The sequence below is a fragment of the Furipterus horrens genome, unplaced genomic scaffold (genome assembly GCF_987537825.1).
Source record: "Furipterus horrens unplaced genomic scaffold, mFurHor1.1.pri manual_scaffold_1, whole genome shotgun sequence".
Classification (NCBI taxonomy): domain Eukaryota; kingdom Metazoa; phylum Chordata; class Mammalia; order Chiroptera; family Furipteridae; genus Furipterus; species Furipterus horrens.
Window position 1 is genome coordinate 191,396,611 of NW_028327171.1, and position 21,500 is coordinate 191,418,110.

Sequence of the window (21,500 nt, forward strand, 5' to 3'; positions counted from 1 at the left end):
ACATGAAACGTAATAATATCCGTATCATAGGAATTCCAGAAGGAGAAGAAGAAGAGCAAGGGATAGAAAACCTCTTTGAAAAACTAATGACAGAAAACTTCCCTAACATGAAGAGAGAAAGAATCATGCAAGTCCAGGAAGCACAGAGGGTCCCAATGAAGATGAACCCCAACAGGCCCACTTCAAGACACATCATAATTAAAATGCCAACATTCAAGACAAAGAGAGAATCCTAAAAGCAGCAAGAGAGAAACAACTAATAACATACAAGGGAGCTCCAATAAGGCTATCATCAGACTTCTCAGCAGAAACACTACAAGCCAGAAGGGAATGGCAAAATATATTCCAAGTAATGAAAAACAAAGGCCTACAACCAAGAATACTCTACCCAGCAAGGCTCTCATTCAAAATGTAAGGTGAAATAAGGAGTTTCCAAGACAAAAGAAGGTTAAAAGAATACATCTCCACCAAACCAGTATTGCAAGAGATGCTAAAGGGTCTGCTTTAAGAAGATGAAGAAACAGAGAGAGACAGAGAGGAACATGAGTACAAAGGGGGAAAGTGACAATGAATAAGTACTGAAAGAAAGAAGGAACTTCTACCATTTGCAACAACATGATTGGAACTAGAGAGAATTATGCTTAGCAAAATAAGCCAGGCAACAAAAGAAAATTACCTTATGCTATCACCTGTTAAAGGAAACTAATGAACAACACAAACAAATGAGCAAAATTGAACCAGAGGTATGTAAACGAGGAATAAACTAACAGTAACAAAGGGGGAGATGGGAGGGAGAGAAGTGGTAAGAAGGGGAAGGGTCTAGTCAAAGAACATGTATAAATGATCCATGGACATGGACAGCTGGGTGGGGACTGAATGTGGGAGAAGGGAGGGACAGGGTGCAGAGGAGCAAGAGGGGGAAAAAAGTGAGACAACTGTAATGGAAAAACAAACAGAAAAATTTTTAGTGGGGGGAAAAATAAAAATATAAAGAATAGAAATGCAAGTTCAGTGAATATTAGAAGGACAAGGATTTTCCTTCACACTGTATATATTTTCTCCCTACCTGATCCCTCCAGAATTTGGCATTCTAAAGAAGTAAGTAATGACCTAAGTTTCTTTGCATAAAACTAATAAGACCAGTTGTTAATAACGATTTTTTGACTAAGACTTTGACTGGAATGTCATGCCTAAAGGAGACATGCTTGGGCTTTGGTTGTTACCAAAAAGCCCTGAGCAACTGGGACTGACTTTCAAAGGTAATAAAAGTCCACGAGATAAAAGGCCTGGTACCTTGGATGGATGAGTGGTCCATAGCAATCTTTCCAGGGAAGGAACGAAGGTTGTTTTCCTGAAAGATGGCTAGAAGGGACCTTAAGGCACAATGGAAAACCAGGAGGACCTGGAAAAGAGGTGTTTACAGGCAAGGCCGAATGCAGGTATGTGGTTCATCTTCTGTGCCCTGAAGGGCAGACTGAAGGTCACCCTAAATGTTCCTTGCGTAAGTTCCAGCAAAGCAGAACTAAAGATCATAAGTGATCATTTGCTGCTCTTGTTGTGTTTATGCAAATGAACAGGATAAATTAAAAATGAACTTAATGCAGTCCCTTTAATGACAAGGAGGGTAATCTTTGGGAGAAAAATCAAGATTCAAGGAAGATCACAATGCCCAGTGGTAGACTATAAAGTAGTGCAGCTAACCGTCTTTAAAGTTTCTTTTCATTTAAAATTTGTTTTCATTTGAAAGTTAAACTATGTCTGTGGCATTATCAAAGATGTTTAATTTACAGGCAAGAAGAATGTCAAATGCCTTGCAACTGGATGTCTTTCCGATAAGACAGTCCTACAGATCTATAAACTTGTGTGTGGGTTATGTTACATAAATTAACATGTGTTTTCTGTTTTCAAAGGGCATAAGCCTACGATCTCATTACCAGAGTTCGGCAGCTGTCCGTCTCGAGAGACGATGGTGTAGCTTCTTAAGAGTCCATCTGCACCGCCGAGAATGGCTGTGCAGTCCGACTCGGGAGTGACACGGTATCTGTCTCCTCCAGTGTTGAATCGACATCTGGAGTGTCCTCTCCAGTGAAGCTGAAGCTACAGAGCCTGGGCAGGGTGATATGGAGGGTCTGCTGTTGCCCATGCAGCAGACCCCCCCTCTCTTCGCAGCTGAAGGGTCCAAGGGAAAGACGGAGTCAATACAGCTTGGCTTCAGGTGCACCGCAGGAGTTGCCGGTGTTGACTACAACGTCAAACCGCCTTAGGGACTCCGGCTCCGGATTTTCTGTCGGGGTTTACTCCCTTAGCCTTTCCCCTGAAGAGGTATGCCGCAAGGCAGCGGAGGTTTTTTGGAGTCAGAGTTTTCCTTCTCCGATGTGCCCTGACTGGAAGATCGAACCAGCAACACTTAGCTCGCAGGCCGACGCTCAATCCACTGAGCCAAACCAGCCAGGGTGGATTACCAGAGTGATTGTCTGTATATATAGGCCTCACTTAATCCTGTCTGCATTGCTGCCTCCTGAGACTCAATGGTTTGGCTGAACTAAGTGGCTGGGTTGGTGAAGAACGGGGTGGTCTGTGGGCTTCACTTTAAAACTGGTTTCTCTTTTCTATCCTAATGGCTTGGACAGAAAGAGCCCAGAGGCCTGAGAGGGGGGAAACCTAAAATATTCCCCTCAGCTTAAACTAAGTATAATGGGCAAAAGGGTTTTGGACAGGTGAGATGTACCTGGCATACCTTCCTCTAAAGAAGCCCTTCTTTTCCCTAATGTGGGACATTGAAAAATTAATACCTGTCTTTGGTCATCTAGTGGTTACGGATTGAATGGTGTCCTTTAACCCTGTTGCCCCGAGAATACAACAAGGATGCCAGCCTGTTAAACCAAGCATGCCGTTGTCCAGAGACAGCCAACCAACCTGGAGTCTGCATGATCCTTCCCCTTGTAGGAAGGCCACCCTCCCCTCCACACCCCCACTCTTATTAGGGATTTCTTGACCCAAGGGTAGGTAGGACGACGACCATGTCCAGCTTGAAGCAACTAGAGGAGCTCGAGACCTTCGTCCATTGTCCTTTATAAGATTGTAAAGGGTCTTAAGTCTGAGAGGGAGGAATTGTTATTTTTTATTGTTAAAATATTTAACTAATTAATTAATTATTTTAAAAAAATGAAGAAGAATATATGAAAGGGTGAGCCATGGGCATGGACTTGGGGAGGGGATTGTTGGGGAAGGGGGGTGCTGGGCAGAGGGGAGCAAAGGGGAAAAATTGGAACTATTGTAACAATATAATCAATAAAATATAGTAAAAAAAAAAAAAAAAAAAAGAGCTACCCAGTATGGTCTTCAGAGTCCCCAGCAAAAAGTGCCAACTGTGTGACCTACATACGAATTCCTCGTAGGACAACATTTTTTTAAAATAAATTTTCTTTCAATGTTATAACCACACTGGGGTTTTAAGAAAAATATAAACACATATAAACCTCCTAATCTAACATATTTTTTCTATTTTCTCCTCCAGACCTTGTTCATCTATGTACATATTTTACAGTATTCTAACATACTATTCTATAGCTTACATTTTTGTCATATCGTATTTTCCATATTGCTTATCTTTAACCATATTTTAAGTGTCAGATTAATGCATTTTAAGTTATTTTCCTAATCTCCCATTGTTGAACTGTTTTTAATTTTTTACTATTAATAATAATTTTGTAATAAATAAGTTGATACAAAAAGCTATTCCTTTCTTTGAACTATTTATTTATGATAAATATCGAGGAGTGAGATTCCGAATCAAAGACCAGACATTTTTTGGGTTCTTGATACATATTGTCATATCGCTTTCCCAAAGGGTCTTACTAATTTCAATGTCATTTGCCATATGCAAGCACTGATTTCTGCAGTATTTGCTAATTTCCTAGGCATAACATATCTCACTGTTTTAATTTGCATGCTGTTGACTACTCACCAGGAAGACATCTTCCCACATTTGGGATCTTGACTGTTGTCCTTTGCTGATGAAGGATGCTTTCTGTTTTCACAGACACAGAGCCAAGGAATGTGACCCTGGGCCCCCTCAGTGCTTCCTTGGCTGAGCACATGCAGAAGCCTGAAGCAGACACTGACCAAAAGGCGTAAGTGCTCAACATTGTAACGACATGAACTTTTCTTTTATATTGTTTATCCTTGTTTTTAATTCATTTTATTTCTGTTTTTTTCTGAAAAATTCTCAGCTGATAGCATACACTGACAGCTAAAATTAAACTGTTGTCTAAAAAACAAAGATGCTTGGGGAGGATTGTATAGTGTGTGTTTCCTATTTAAAGCATACTCTTTGGGTGCGTGGGTAATGAATGAAGTTTAACTCCAAGAGTGTGGAAGCAGCTTTCTCCATTTGTCCATTTAACTAAGATCTACAGATATGCCTAGAAAACTGAGGTCTGTCAATTCAACCTAAGTTTCTCCTCTAAGCATTCACCCTGCTCTAGCTGAAGTACAATAAATAACACTAATAATACTAATATTAATTGCTAACGTGTATCAAGTGCTTCCTTTGACTTCTCCTTCATGTGGAACTATAACCTACTGTGACCTCCCATGAGCCTCAGTGACTTGAGAACCTACCCTCACCTGTCTTGTGGTATAGGAATTCCCTCCTGAATCAAAAGGCTTTGTGTTCCCTAGCAACTATGGGACAAGGGCGCTTGGATGGCAGGCAGCTACTCAAAGAATTCCACTTTCTAACTTTCATGTCATCTTTTTCCACAGTAGATTTAAACCGCTTACAACAAATCGTCACCAGAAAGAGAGAGAGAGAGAGAGAGCCCTGACCAGTGTGGCTCAGTTGGTTGGGCGTCGTTCCACAGAGTGAAAGGTCGAGGGTTTGATCTCTGCTCAGGGCCCATGCCTGGGTGACGGCCCCTGGTTGGAGCACATATGAGAGGCAACCAATTGATGTTTCTCTCCGTCTTTTTCTTCCTCCCTTCCCCTCTCTCTAAAACTAAATAAACTAATGAATTTTTAAAAGGAGAGATTAAAAAATTAAATCAGAAAAAAACAAAAAAAGAATGCCAACATTCCACAAAAGTTATTATAGACATTGTGATTAAAGAATAGACTTTCAGACTTAATGCAGAGATTCCTAAATGAGAAAGAAAAAAAAAAAACAGGATCAGGTTTATGGTTCTTTTACAGCATACCTGTTCCTCAGGGGAAATAAATGTTTTCCTAGCACTAAATTCTACAGGATAGTTCTTCTGTGGGTTTTTATAGAGTGACATTGAATGATTTAAAGACTCATATATTTACAGGAAATTCCATTTACCTCATTTCACAAATATTTCTCAAGTTTCTATAGGAGGCCCTGTGCTAGCACAGCATAGTAAATATAAAACTGATGTAGCTAAAAATATATAAAATGCCCCAAACCAGGCCTGGCACACAGTAGCTGCAACTGCTGCTGTTATTGAAATCCATATGGCTGTTTCTTAGTGACCTTTTTACCCAGAGAGAAGAAGTCGTTTATCCTCAAGGCACCCTGTCAGTTGACAGCAATTCTACAAGGAATCAAACTGAGATAGCACATGACCTTTTCGTGGCTAAATTTGATCCAGAAAGAATTCAGAAGGCATAAAGGAATGCATGGATAGTTGCATCTTCTTAGACAATCTTCCTTAAAGGTCACCTTCTTTTTCAGCTATGCTTTTGATAGAAGATATTTCAGTTAGATAATCCTATGTCATTCAGTTGAAAGCATAAACATGCAATCCCAAGAGGCAAACTATTTTTTCCTGCTACCTAAGTTTTAGAATTTAGCCTGAGACAACCTCAAAAGGGAGGATCAAACTTTCTCATCTTCCTTATTCAGAAAAAGAGGGTTGACCAAGTACGTGAAATGCCCGCCAATTGTACAAAATGACTGAGTGTGTGAAATGGCAGAGAACAGGCACTCAGTTAATATTCACTTTCCCTCTTCCTTGTCTACCAGAGTTTTCTCTTTAGTTTGGTCTTGTTGGATTGCTTTCTTCAAAGGGGCAAAGATTATGATGTACACCATCTGCACAGAGGACTCCCAGAACCTGGGCCTGAGTCCCCAGAGAGGTTGGGTCCTGTAGACACATCTCTTCTTCCAAAAGAAAGAGCAGGGAAGACTGAACCAAGATTGTCCAAGCAGGAAACACCAGCCAACATCAGCCATGTGAGTGTAAATACCTAGGAGCTTGGTACCTGGATCTTGCTCCCATCAGTGCTACCATGTACAGCTGTGTAAATTGCTTTCTATACAACGGCACCTGACCAAGTAAGCAAGTCGGAGCTGAAACCCAGCCTGCGGCCTGCTCATCATGTCTGCCCCTCAGCACCAGGTTGCATCCTGAAGGACAAGGTGCCCATTTCTAATTCTTACAAGCGTACTAAAAGAAAACTTCAGTTTTTCTTACACCAAATGTGTGGAGGTTTTTCCCACAACAATCAATTCTCCAACTCTCTGGACACCAAGAGGGTGTCCTACAATTCAATTCTGACACTCACTACCCAGAGTTAGCGCAGGCCCTACAGGTTAGGGACTCAGTCCCACAGGCTGCCCCCACTTCATGCCAATCACAAGTCTCAGATTTTGGCCTAGACTTCTGACCAATAAACTTTAAACAGAGGATTCCCACCCCTCTACTTCCCATCAGGTTTGATAATTTTCTGGAATGGTTCACAAAACTCAAGGAAACATTTACTTACTATTACCGATTTATTACAAAGCTTAATGATAAAAGACGCAAGTGAATAGCCAGATGAAGAAATACACAGAGCAAAGTCCAGAATAGCCCCAACCAGGGGAGCTTCTGTCTCCATGGAGTTGAGGGTGTGGCACCCTCCCAGCACGTGGATATGTTAATCAGTCTGAGGCTCAATGAACTTATTGGTCTGGGTGTTTATGAGGCTTCATCACACAGGCATGGTTGATTACACCACTGGTGAATGGTGATTAACTCAAACTCCAGCCCTTCTCTCCCTCTCTGAGGCTGGGGGTGTGGAGCTGAAAGGTTCAATCCTCTAATTACCTGGTTGGTTCCCCTGACAACCCCCCCCCCATCCTCAGGAGCTTTCTAAAAGTCACCTCATTAACATCATCTCAGATATTGTTGAAAGAAGCCTGCTATGAATAACAAAACATACTCCCTTTATGCTCCAGAAATTACAGGGGTTTTAGGAGCTTTGTGCCAGGGTCTGAGGATGGAAGACCAAATGCATATTTATTATGTCACAGTATCACAGGTACTGAGTGGGTAGCCATGACCCTGCTCTACATCTTCTCTTGTAACCTTCATGTTGTCCTAGCCCCTAGGGAACGGGGAGGACTGACATGGCTGCAGTCATCTGCTTACAGTTTCCTGAAAGTTAGCAAATGATGCAGCCGTGAATAAAGCTGGCTTTGATTTAAACTACTTAAGCATTAATCGTGGCAACAACAATCTATCAAAGGTGAAAACTGCATCACTTTGATCCAGCTCGGTAGACCATGATTTAGTATCAAAAAGGGGAGTGGTTCATAAAATGTATTCTGTTCCTCCATTCTATGAAATTATACTTAGCATTTTAAAATCAAAGGCTGAACCTTAGGCTCTCCCCACCAGCTCTACACTCTCTAAGACTTGCTCTTCTGCTTCATCTGTAATCCACACGAATCCTATTCAAAGCCATTCTGTCTTGTTCAACAAAATCTTCCTTTGATGTTTTTGTTTGTTTGTTTGTTTATTTCTTACATGTATCACGGTCCCTTTCCTTAAATGCTCACCTTTAGGTAGAGATGGAGTTGATTGACAGCACCAGGAGAAAGAAAAGAACCAGGACAGACAAGTCTAAGGTGCCCAAGGGGAAGAGAGAAGGAAAAGTCCACATGGAAACAAAGGCTGCTGTTGGTGAGTGTGCCCACAAGGAATGACCCAGAAGACACCTAATGGGGGCTGGAAAGTGTCACCGAGAATCAGTGTGGATCCTATGGGACAAACTTTCTGTTTTGAGTCTCCTTGACCACCACAGCTAAAATGGTATTGTAGCCTTACTTCATGTCAGTATCTTAGGAAACAGGGTAGAGGAAACCAGTATGCCTAGAGACCTGCGATCGCCAGGAAAGAAAATGATAATAACATTAGCGCTTAATTACTAAACACCCACAGTATTAGGAGCTCTGCGTATATGATATAAAATCCCTACAACATCTTCATAAAGTAAGTGCTATTATATCATGAAGTAGTTGAAGCTGAGAGAGGTTGGGTGACGTTTATAAAATCAAAGAGATGGCACAGTAAAGTGGTGGACCCAAGGCCTGACCCTGCCATTTGATTCCAACCACAAGCTGTCACCACTGCCTCTATGAACTAATAACTACATCATAATCTGAGGAATGGGCAGGGAGAGCTTTTGGAAGGAGAAAGGATGCAACCAGCTCTGAATGATTACCCCAACTACCATTTTTCTTCTTGGTTCCCTATGTTGCACCTCATAAGAAATTCACATTCCTGTGCTTCTGAAGACATCTTTTAGCCTAAAATCTACACCTGTTCTTTCCGGGCCACATGATTCAGAATACCCTCCAAACAAATAAAAAAATATATAAAAGGATGACATTAAATAGTCTCCTGGGCCACATCTATTTTTAAAGTTTGCTTTTCAAAGTCTTGGGGCATTCGTGTTGTTGTACCCCATGACTTGGACAGCACTGGCAGGACTGGGAGAAGGAAATACTTGTGACCCCCTGAGATAAATTAAGGTAGAGTCCTCAGAGAAAGGAAGGCTTAAGTTTTGCTAGGTTACAAACTACACTCTGGAGGCATCACCGTCCAGCTGTATCCACAGGTCTCCCCTCTGGAGGGTCTTGCCCCTGCCAGAGATCAGGGTGAAACAAAACATTTCTAGTAGCAAGATTGCTGAATTACAGTTGATCCAGCTAGAATAAGGCATTTTCTCAAGGGGTGTTCTGTGGACTACCCTTCAAATAGTTGGAGCAGTTGATAAAATGCAAATTTCTACCAAATCAGGCTATCAGAGTGGGGCTCAGGAATCTGCATCTTGTGTGACTCTTTTGCACACTGAAGCTAAAAAGTTACTGAAAAGGATTCATAGAACCCTGGCCAGTACAGTTCAGTTGGGTGGGCATCATACTGCAAGGCGAAGGGTCACTGATTCTGACACATGCCTGGGTTGCAGGTTCAGTCCCTGGTCAGAGTGCATGCAAGAGGTGACGGATCAATGTGTCTCTGTCACACCAATATTTCTCTCCCTCTCTTTCTTTCTCCCTTCCCCTCTCAAAATTTTTTTTTTAATTTTTAAAGAATGCATAGAGATCACATTTACTTAGTTATACCCCTGTTCCTCGTTATTCTCACCCAGGAACGTCAAAGGAATCAAAGGCTGAAAAGAAATCAGAGCTAATTCCCAAAGGAAAACAAACAGGAGCCAAAAGGGAAAAGACACAGAAGGAAACGAATCTGAAAACAGCTGCAGAGCTGAGTAGACCTGATGTCATCAACTCTAAGGCAAAGGAAGACACCTCAGAGAGAGGTTTCTTTCCTCCAGGCTCTATTGCAGAGGACCTTCAGCTCTCTTCCAGACATGATGGTAAGGAGAGCCAAGTTTCAATAGATGGAAGATCATCGCCCACCCAGATTTTAACTGTCCCTGGAAACATGGAATCTGAAGAAGAGAGAAGCCATGAGGATCCTCCCAAGGTAGGACACAATGTTCTAGCTTTGGCCAGAGGGATTTCTGTCCCCACTGGTGCAAACACAGAAGTGGGAAAAACTGCCCTGAATTATACTGCCATTCCCGAAACAGCTCTAGTACAGAATGGTTTTATTTATTCTACTTTGGTACCTACTGACTTTTTGAAGAAGCCAGACCTGTTCAAAGTCATAGGGTGGCAGAGACCCTCTGAAAGGATGCATTCTAAGGCTCCTAAACTTCTAGGGCAGGAGGCTGCACAACAGCCATTTGTGAGGGGTATAGGCTCATAGTTACAGATAAAGGTGGATTAGGGCCATTAGAGCCCAGCGCATATCCTTGACTTGGCCTGAAGCTCATGCCTTGCTTGCATCCAAAGGCTGTGGATATCTCCTTTCCCACAGCTGGCCCGCAGGCAGCTTACCCACATCTGCCTTTACAGGGTGCTTTTGCATGTAAGAGTCATTTTGTTCTGGGGGCCTTGATTCCAATGTCAAGTATTTAAGAGAAAAACTAAGTGAGTGTAAAGAAAATTACCCTTGAAAATTCCTGCAATTAACCAAAAATAATATCCTATAGGTACATCTTTAAATAAGACCAACACAGCCAAATTTTCCTCTGCTGTTGGAATAGATTGCTATTTCTTCCACTGAGATGAACTTGTTGAACTGCATTCAGAGATCTTTTACAAAAAAAAGAAAATAGAGTATATTTAAACACTATAAAAATACCCACAGTGAAGCCACTTTGGTTAAACTTACATAAGTTACATGTATATGGTACAACTCTACTGCATCTCATTTAATCTTTATAGGCAAACTTTTAGGTATGATTAGTCCTTTCTTACAGACCTAGAAACTGAGGCTTGAAGAAGCTAGAAGTCTCTTGCCAGAGTAGTTATACAACCATCGAGTTGTTGAGCCAAGATTTCAACCCAAATCCTTTGACTCCAAAATCAGAACCCTTGTCGCTATTTTAAATTATTTATTTTATAGTCCATGGTCTTCTAAAAAGGATTCTAGAAAGATGTTTCCTTTATAGTTCTCAATCCTCCCAGCTGCCTAGATTATGAAATTCTGCTCTATATAGCAGATGACAGTTTCAAACTGTGCACAGAACTTGTCTGAGCCTGCTAGATTATCAGAATTTCTTAGATTTATTGTCAACTTGTAGTACCGTGCTGCCCCAGCAAAGGCTAAAAAGTAAGGAAGTTTCACCTCAACTTGGATACACATGAAAGAGTTGCCTTTCAAGTTTCCCCTTTTTGGCATGTTTCTGACTCACGAGGAGGCATCAGGGAGAAAAAGAAAGCTAAGACACCCTTCGCATAAACTGAGAGAACCTTTCATGGAAAAAGTGGGTTTGTTTGGAATTAAATGTGAGTCTGACACACCTATACCTAAGACTGCCCTTGGTAAAAGAGCCTTTATCTAGAACCTGTAGTACTTAGCTCTGGCTCCATGGGAGAAGCTTCTAAAACCATGGAAACCTCCCACCTAAATATTCTCATTTAATCGGTCTCAAGTAATTTTTAAAAGCTCCTTGGGCAATTCTGTAGTGCAGCTAGGGGTGAGAATTCTAGACATACAGTGTACCAAACATTATGTTGGTACTTTCACTATTCCAGTTAATCCTGGTAATAGCCCCAAGAGAAAGACAATATCAGAGAAAGTAAGCTGTGATCTCCAAATCCTGAAGCAAGTAAGAGACTCAGATCCAGGTCAGTAAGACCCCAGAGCACAAGCTGGTGGCAGCAGAGTTTATGCAGCTGTGATCAGAGTGTAGAAACCACTCAATGATTCCATCCCAGATTAGAGGCAACCTGGTCTGGGGTGGAAGAGGGACTCCATGCTGAGACAAGCTCACCCCTGATCACCATACTGTCGCACTAAGGACTCACTGGTTTCTTAGGGTCTCCTCGCCAAGAGGGAGCAGGAGAAAGCTCTCCGGGACAGGCTGCGAGCAGAGAGGGCTGCAATGAGACGGTTGGAGGTGGAGAGGAAGAGAAGGGAGCAGGAAAAGCAGAGGCGGTTCCAGCAGGAGCAGCTGGAGAGGGCAAAGAAGATGAAGGAGGAACTGGAGCTGAAGCAGCGAAGCCGCGCAGAGGAGATGCGGTGGGTCGAGAGAGCAGCCAGAGGCCATGGCCATGTTAGGAAGGGGCTGACCTCCCCTAGGGACACAGCTTGGTTCTGAGGCTACTGCCCTGAAGTAAAGCAGCATGTCTCATTTTTCTACAGCCTCAGCTATACTAGGAATAACCTGGACCAAAGAAAAGATGCAGGGTCTTGGCCATTAGGCTTACTGCAGGTAGATAGCTGTTCATGGGATCTCCCTGGAGGGCTTTGCGATTCAGTCCAGGAAACACTTGTTGAGCCCCTACCATATTATCCTTTCATAGGCCTTGACTCATTTCATTTAATCTTCGTAACAACCTTGTAAGATGGCAGTTTCAAAATCCATTTTATGAAAGTGGAGAAGGAAGCTCTGGGAGCTTAAGGCCCTTATTTCAGAGCACAGAGCTGTATGTTGAAACAGCTAAGCTTCTATTGGATGGCCAAAAAGTTTTTCCATAAGATGGCTCTAGTAGTGCTTAGTTGTCTTTAACTTCATTCAAAACAATTTTGTTAGATTGCACTGTGACAGCTGTCATATCAGTGTGCATTAAAAAAAAAAAAACATCAAAATTGGTGATTTTTTGTGTAGCTATTTTAATATTGAAGATGGAAGAAAATGCACAACATTTTTGGCATATTAATTATGCTTTATTATTTCAGGAAAGGTAAAAACACAACTGAAATGCAAAAAAAAAAATGCAGTGTATGGAGGTGTTGTGACTGATCAAACGTGTCAAAAGTGGTTTGTGAAGTTTTGTGCTGGATATTTCTTGCTGGGCAATGCTCCATGGTTGGGTAGACCAGTTGAAGTTGATAGCAATCAAATCAAGACATTAATTGAGAACAATTAATATTAAGCCACGTGGGAGATAGCCAACATACTCAAAATATCCAAAGTAATAAAGTTATTGGTGAAAATGAAAAATGCGTCTTTTATTTTACAGAAAAAAACATACAAACTTTTTGCCCAACCCATAGTTCCAGGCCCATTGTGTTCTTGCTTCTGCCCTTCAATTGGGTTTCCCTTGAAAAACTGTCTCCTTGAGCAGGATGCCCCCCATGGCCTGTAGCCTGCAAAGTCTTCACCTGGGGCACTGCCTGTTAGCTTGTCTCACAAGGATGCCCCTGACCATCTATCTATCTGTGCTTTCTCAGTTTGAGGAAACAGAGACAAGAGGAAGAACTGCAGCGACAGGAGGAGGAGGAGCGAAGGCAGCTGCTCCAGTTGCAAGCAGCCCAGGAGAGAGCCAGGCAGCAACAGGAGGAGTTCCAAAGGAAACTGCAAGAAGTGCAGAGAAAAAAGCAGCAAGACGAAGCTGAGAGGGCTGGTGAGGGGGATTCTGGAGCTCTCTGCCTCTCCTATCTGGAGCAGAAATATCTTTCTCCCACTGTGGGTGCTCATTTGAATCTGCCAGGAGTTATTCCTATCCTGGCCCTTAGTTGTGAAGCTCTCTAAATATATGAGCTACTTTTTTCAAAGTAATTGACATATGTGACCATAGTGAGTTGAGATTCACCAAAAAATCAGACTCATTTGTGGAAACAACTCATGGCTCCCGCTTGGAATTCAGTACTCCCTGAACAGGGACCCTGCCCCTCCCATTGCCCTTCCCACGTAGCTCAGGAGGAGTTGCCTAAATTAGAGACAGAGTCCTGCTCCTAGCTTCCTTTCCTAGCAGATGGAAACAATCAAACATCTGGATAGCTTCAGGGCAGCCTTTCAGGTGCTGATGTGGGGAATCTCTACAGCCTCGCTTTGGAGGAAGAGGAAGAAATTTCAGCGGACTACGCTTTTTAGACTTAACAGTCCAGCTGAGTAAGCACCAAGTTTCTCCAGACCTTCATCTGATCCCCCCTCCTCAACTCATCTGTATACCACCCCATAAGCACACGAGACTCTGGAAAATTCTCCCCGCAAGGTTTTGTGTTAATTGTAGTATACTGCACATAGTAGGTGCTTGGTAATGGACTCTTTAGTCAGTTAAACCCAAGGTAATTCCCACAAAGGATCTGACAGCATTTTTCATGGGGAATCCTTGGGAATCAGACTTGAGAGGTGGATCAGAGAACTGTTTTCTCCAGTAGACTCCTGATGAGACCACCCCCTTTTCTATTATGCAGAGGCAGAGAAGCAAAGGCAGATGGAAATAGAAATGAAGTTAGCAGAAAAACACAGACTCCTAATGGAAATGGCTGAAGAACAGCTAGAGTACCAACGGCACAAACAGGAAGCAGAAGAGAAGGCTCAGCTGGAAGCAGAGCAGAGAAGGCAAAAGGACGAGGAAGCAGCCAAGCTGGCTCTGGAGAAAGCCATGGAACAAACCCAGGAACTAGCCAGGTACTGGATATTTGGGCAACAGTTACCACAGGGGGTTGTTCAAGGGCTTCACTGCCTGGGGCTAGTACCTGCACTGCCTTTGGACAAGTGGTTTCCCATTTCCCTGAGCATAATTTGGAAGAACTAAAAAGAGATGCTTTTGCTGCAAATGTCACAGAATTTTCTCATGGCTTACAGAACTTGAACTGAAGTTGGAAGAAAGTTTAGAGATTATTTCAGCCCTCTGGTTTACAGATGAGAAAAACAAGTCCCAGAGACAGGATCTTAATCAGGGCCAGTGAGTTAGGCGCAGTGCCAGAATCAGATGTAAGATCCCGTCATTCTGAACCACTACTTTTCCCAGTATTTATTGGGTACCTATTATGTGCCACTGTTCTGGATACTTCCTGGGAATTCAGGAGTGAGAAAGGGAGATGTCTCTTCTACCATGCCATTTATATTCCTGGGGTGGGAAAGGGATGGCAAGAGGCTCTAAACAAATATATTTATAATTTAGCTGGCAATAAATGCTAAACAGAAAATCTTTAAACCTATGATAGGATTTCAGGCTTAGTTTAAATATCTTAAAATTTACTTATGGATTGATTGATTTTACAGAGAGGTAGGGGAAAGAGGGGGGTAGAGAGAAAGAGGGAAACTCCTAACTGTTCCACTTATTTATGCATTCATTGGTTGGTGCTTGTATGTGCCCTGATTGGGTATTGAACCTGCAACCTTGGCATATCAGGACAATGCTCCAACAGAGCTACCCAGTGAGGGTGCAGGAGGTTTAGTTTAGACAGGTTGGCCAGGGCAAGACCTCTCAAAAGAGGTGATATATAACTTGAAACGTTAGTGCTGGTTGGTGTGGTTCAGTAGATTGAGCGCCGGCCTGCAAACTGAAAGGTCACCAGTTCGATTCCCAGTCAGGGCACATGCCTGGATTACAGATCAGGTCCCTGGTAGGGGGCACATGAGAGGCAACCACACATTGATGTTTCTCTCTTTCTCCCTCCCTGCCCCTCTAACGATAAATAAAGTCTTTTAAAAAAGAAAATGTGAATGACAAGGAATTAGCCATAAACATCTGGGAGAAAAATATTCCAGCAGGTAAACAGTTAAGTGCAAAGATCCAAAGAAAGGAACTGGCATATTGGAAGAATAGAAGTTAGCATGGCTGGAATGAAGTGAACAAGGCACAAAGAATATTGCCAGAGGAAGTCAGAGAGGCAGACTAAAACCAGATCTCATGAGGGCCTTGTTAGGAGAAAAGGCACAGAATCAGTCAACAGGGGTGAATGGCATTTTCCCCTTTATTCTCATGAAATAGTAATGACCATCACATATTTCTGATAATAGAATCTCTTGAGTAATATGATTTTAATTGACTCTTTAAACTGCATCTAAGCTAATACTCCATAGGGAACTGGAAAGAAGAGGCAGCCAGAACTCTTTCAAGGTTTTCCACCTAACCTTGGGTTGTTCCTCTTCTGGACTTCCCTCATCTAATCTATTATGTGAAGTACAAAACAGATCATCAGTGACTCTTGATTCAATTTTAAAATTATATATTCCATGTATCATAGCAGTAGGGCTGGATTCATAAATATTGAGACCAGAAGCAGGCTACTAGAGTTCCAGTTTTTCACAAAAAGAAAACTGACAACTCACAGGAGGGGAAGTTGAGCAATTTTCTAAGGCTTAGAGCAAGTAGCTGAAAGCAGAAAACCAAGCAATAAAGGGATGTGTGAGAAGTAGAGCCTTACTCCACCAAGGGTTAGAACTTAAGGCCAAGTGGTTGTATTTCATGTTCACTGTGTGACACTGGCCCAAGTACTTTTAACTTCTCTGGCCTGTTTTTTCCTCCAAAATAAGGGAGACCTTCCAGCAATACAAATTTAAGAACTGTGAGTTATGCCTCTCCTTTTACTTCCCGGGTTGGAAACTTATATAAAGTTCTTATGTGTAACTAAATGAACACAATATGATGCAAGATGCACACTAAAATTTAAGATCAGGAACCCCAGTCTAACTGATGATGATCAAATCCAAAGCTCTTCTACTAACATATTGTAAGGACCATTTCTAGGATGCTTAATCAGGATTGGGGGTGGGGTTGTCTCCTTAGGCAAAAGTCTGCTTTGAAGAAACGTCTTCGTTTCCACCAAGAACTCCACAAGGAAGCCAGTGGCCTGAAGTGGGCACACAAAATCTCCAGACCGTGGGTCTATTCTTACTTCCAGTTCATACAAACACCCAGACCTAAGGCTACAAGAAAATTAAAAAGTAAGTTGGGAGGTGATGACAAAAAAAAAAACTTCCTCCAATAATGAAGTTCTATCTCATCTTGTTCACATCAACCAACATCTAACTTCACTCTGGGAAGTTCAATCCATTTACCAACCCTCCCTGCTACTAAGACTTAACCAACTTACACTCTTCATTCACCTAAATCCTTTACACTCTCTAGCACCACATAAATCCAAAAGCTTTGGTGCCCAATTCCACTATGACACTATCATAGTTGTAGAATAGTTCAAGTATTTCACTTTCATCAGTGTCTAAACAAGTCGCAGGTAAATTGAAATTCTTCAATGCAAATAATTCTGAATTAGCTAAGAGTAGCTAATTCATATATATGTATTAAGAATGTTATTGTCTTTATAAAGCAAAAGTACATCCATTTCATCCTAAGAATCTAAAATCTAATGTCTATTTAAAGGTAATCACTTGATAAATGTTCATTTGGCAATATGAGCCAAAGTAGTTTCTAGAACTACACTGTCCAATAAGAAGCCATATCTAGCTCTTTAAATGTAAATTAAACATTCAATTCTCCAGTCACTCTAGCTACAATACAAGTACTCTAAATAACCACATGTGGCTACTGGCTACCATTTTGGATAGCACAGATATGTAGAACATTTTTATCACAAAATTTCTTCCAGACAGCATTGTTCTAGAGCCCTGAAAATTAACAAATCTTCTGGTTTTGCTTCCAACTGTGATTTGAAGAACCAACCATTCACATAATTGCCCCATTTTAAAAATCACGGACTCTGTCAGGTAAATGTTGATGAGACAGTTTGTCTTTAACATCTATTTAATAAGTACCTAGTTTTTGCCATAGAATGATCACTAAAGGGCATAAAAGAGCCTCAGCAAAGCTATAAAAGGATATTAAGGTAAGCATTATCTGAACTTGAATTTTCCCATAAATTTCCTTTGCCCTATGCTATACATCACTGTCCACAGCTAAAAAACTTGGTATTTGCAGATGATCCCTTCAAATTTCCCACTAATGTTTGTAAAACATATTTGCTTTCTACAGGAACTGCACTTCTACAACCCAGAAGTCAAGCTTAATTTTGATTCTGTATTGCTGTTATTGAACTTAGATTTGATGCTTATTTTTAATTCTGTTTTAGGTAAAATAGAAATACAATGATCCAAACACTGGCTATCAGTCACAGTGAATCTAATATCACACTTTCTCAAACTTGTTGACCCTACTTATTCATTCATTCTTTCTCTTTCTTTCAAATATTTTATCAGATGAGAAAGGAGCATGTCAAATAATTTAACCAAGAACAGGAGAAATAACACTCAAGGAAACCATCCCTGTGGGGGAAATTACCATTATTGACTTTATTTTCTCCCTTCTTTTACAAATTTAGTATGTTGCAGTCAAGCACTGGGGCTACACTAAATGTTATTCAAGGTCCCTTTCAAATCTGATAATCTATTAAACTCTTGCTGTGAAAGGCCTATTTTACCAGCACCACTACACCAGAGAAACACATTTTAAAGTTAACCATAGCAGAATGCAATGCATTTGGACGAATTCACTTAACTGAAAACAAAAAAATTTCCCCCGTAGCTAAGCTCTACCACCTAAATGCTGAGAGCCTTCAGAGATGCAAACAAAAATGAGATACCAAACCACATATTCAGGCATTCTGGATTGCTCAAATAGTCTATCAGGCTTTGTTACTCAGACCTGATAGAAATGCACAATTCAGTGAGGATTTTCTACAAATGGGGCTTATTTCTGTTAAATGTAATGTAATAAATGCCAGGTGACAGTCTAAAAGCTCTCATTTACCTAGACTAAAAATGTATAATACACATAATTTTTCAGATAGAGTGGGATACAGGTATTTATAAGGCAAGCCAATTATTTTTCAACAGGTGACCTGGATTTATAACAATTTATAAACTATATTAGAGGTATGTTTTATTTGTTCTTCTCAAATGCTCAGATGACATTCTATTTGGGATAACATGAAATCGGATTATGTGTATGCATAGATATACCAAATTCTATGATTCATTAAAAAGTTAAAAGGTTAAGTCCTCTAATAGAAACAAATTCGGTACTTTAATTTTACACAATTTAAGTATGTAAGATATAAAGAGATAAAGGGAAAATATAAACAAAATATACCAAACCTTAAGTAAGCAGAGAAACATTTTGTTAAAGGAAAAACTGAAATTATAAATATAAATCAATTAAGAATTTTTGGTGTGCCCATTTATTCAACATGATTGGGTAATTGTATCATATATATGCACCATACAGAAATATCAAGTATTTTTTTTAAAAAAGAACACTAAGTATTTAAGACTGTATTGTGGCCTTAATTAAATCCTTAATTCAGAAGGCACTTCAGTAACTTTCAGTGCTTCAAAGTCATGGTCATCATCACCATCCAGTACTGAAAACAAATTTATCTGTACTATGTACAAACAATAATTTCCAGTATTATGCAAGAAAATTTCAACCATTTTCTTTTATTTCTATACAATTAAAAATAAAAAGGAACATCAGTATGATTTTTACAAATATTTTATTTTAATGAAGCTGGTACAGACAATGTCCATTTAAAACCCATATTCCAGGCCAAAAAGTACAAATAAAATAAAAAAGAGCAGTGTTCTATTGTACACACTTCTGCTTTAATAACTTTATTAACTGCTAATGAAAATTAGAACTTTTCTGGGATCTTCTCACAAAACTTTTCTTTACTCTTAAAATGCTTTCTCTTCAATGAAGCCATCTTTGGAGTTCGTCTTTACTCTCACCTTATCTGTCATCTCGACTCCAACCTGATATTCCTCTTCTTTTGGTCCAGACCTTCAAATTTTAAAAGTAGCTTCAAGTTAAGGAAAGGTCATTTCTCCACAGTTCAGTTCTCTGCAAAACTTTCATCTCCCACTGAAAGTCATAGTCCAGGAGTGAAGCAATCACATGCTAGAACTTCAGGGCCAATTAGAAACGTCATTATGAACACTTGCATTGGTCGACCTCATTTATCACAAGCCTGAAAATGCACAGTCCTGAAAAAGGTGGCCTCCCTGTGCACACATGTGATATTTAAAAAGGAGAGGGCAATATGGGGGCAGGGGGATGATCACCAAAAATCAGCACAATGAAAACAAAACAATAATGAAAGGGCACTAAAATTCAAATTACCAGACGTTTTAAAGAGATGGGGGGGGGGTTTGGTTTTCAATTCAATTTGAACACCACATTACAAAAGAACTATTTTTAAAAATAAAAAAGGACTGAGGGAAAAGAAAATAAAATAAAAAGAATATCTAAACCGTTGAATGACCCCCCGTTTGTTCCTGATAAACTTCAATCACATCTTCTTCCTCCATTCCCAGCTGTAAGAGAAAATAAAAACATTTTAATAGAATATAAAAACACTAGTTTTTAATAGATTGCAATTATGTGGTCACTGTTTTAAGGTACAAAAAGATACAAAAGGGATCCATAGTTACACTGTTCTAAGATTAAGAATCCTGGTTCCTTTAATCTAAAGACACATGGAGATGTGTCTTTCCTTCAGATTCTACATTAATAAAGTCATTTATTACTTTGCTGAGTCAATTTCACTTCCCAATTTATTCACTATATAAAATTTAAGTGTTTACTGGAAAGGACCTTAAAGCAATATTAAATCTAATAGAACATATATTTAATAGTTTAAATAATATTTGATGCATATGTTCTAAAAAGCATTTTATTTCTAGATGTAATTACCTGATAAAATCTCTTTTCTTTTTCAAAAAACCTGATTACTTAGACATATATGTGCTTTTAGTTAGAAAAGTGCTGCCTAAGGATTCATTTATAAGTGGTTTGCTTGTCATCTACAATTCCTTCTGGCATTTAACTATTATTTTCTTTGATAGTGACCACTTTCAATGCACAAAAAATTATCTATACATCTACTCTTACTCAATTCCCCCAGTTTTATAAGTTAGATTATTTTTCAGCCCATCCCTTCTCAATTCTTACAGAAAAAAAAGAGGGATCCTTTAAAATGTCTTTTATAGAACATTAAGCAAGTATCTTTACAAGTTTTATATGCGTTGAAATATTATGGATTTTTTTTCCTTACAGACATTACAGTACCCCCCACTTATCTGTGAGGATATGTTCCAAGAACGCCTAGTGAACGCCTGAAGCCATAGACCATACCAAACCCTATATGTATATTTTTTCCTAGACATATACATATACATATATACCATGTTTTTCTTCTTTGGCATATCCAATTGCCAATATCACTATTCTTGAGTTTTGGGGGCATCTGTTGAGTAACATAAGAGTTACTTGAACACAAGCACTGAAATACCAAGACAGTCAATCTGAAAACCAAGACAACCACTCCGTGACTAACAGGTGGGCAATGCATAAAGCACGAATACACTGGACAGAGATGATTCACATCCCGGGCCTGACAGAGCAGGACAGCACAGGATGGCACAAGATATCACACTACTCAAAATGGTACCCAATTTTCAACCTATGAATTATTTATTTCTGGAATTTTCCATTTAGTATTTTGGGACCGTGGCTGATTGCTGGTAACTGAGACCACAGAAGGCAAAGCCACTAAAGAAGACTATTATATTAATAATGGTTGCCTCTGACCAATCGATGCTTCTCTCTCTCTCTCCCCTTTCCCCCTCTCTAAAAATAAAATCTTTAAAAAAATAAATAATGGTTTCCTCTGAGAAATGGGAATGCAGATATATCCAGAGTATATTTTCCATTTTATATAGCTTAATAGTTGGGTTTTTATTACTTTTATTTTTAACTGAGACTTCTTTATATAAAACAAAGAGTATGGAAAGGGGCAGTGTCACACAATAACCCAGGTATACATTTAGTGGGGATAAAGGACTATGAATCTGTTGATTCTTATGTGTGGCCAGGATTGAGAAGCAATGTAATAGGCAGACTGAAATAAGAAGCTAGCATTGTGTCCACTGAACTACAATGAAACACACACACACAAAAAAAATTAAAAAATAAAAAATAAAAATTTAGAAGTCCTATAAGA

General features: G+C 40.1%; 2 protein-coding genes across 4 annotated transcripts in view; one reads left to right on the top strand and one right to left on the bottom strand.

Annotated features, from left to right (window-relative positions):
- Positions 1-20,963, top strand: part of KIAA2012 (KIAA2012 ortholog) — a 126,825-nt gene extending 105,862 nt beyond the window's left edge. Inside the window, 9 exon segments of the mRNA XM_090282695.1 lie at positions 4,043-4,133; positions 6,031-6,196; positions 7,793-7,910; positions 9,382-9,719; positions 11,623-11,825; positions 12,981-13,153; positions 13,947-14,163; positions 16,271-16,428; positions 20,555-20,963. Of these exon segments, the coding sequence (XP_090138821.1) occupies positions 4,043-4,133; positions 6,031-6,196; positions 7,793-7,910; positions 9,382-9,719; positions 11,623-11,825; positions 12,981-13,153; positions 13,947-14,163; positions 16,271-16,428; positions 20,555-20,583 (1,493 nt within the window). The 3' untranslated portion in view covers positions 20,584-20,963.
- Positions 18,976-21,500, bottom strand: part of SUMO1 (small ubiquitin like modifier 1) — a 46,642-nt gene continuing 44,117 nt past the window's right edge. For all 3 annotated transcript variants that reach the window (XM_090282694.1, XM_090282689.1, XM_090282684.1), the window contains 2 exons: positions 19,744-19,812; positions 18,976-19,294 (listed from right to left, as the gene is read on the bottom strand). In XM_090282694.1, the coding sequence (XP_090138820.1) occupies positions 19,744-19,812 (69 nt within the window). In that variant the 3' untranslated portion in view covers positions 18,976-19,294. The remainder of the gene's footprint in view (positions 19,295-19,743; positions 19,813-21,500) is intronic.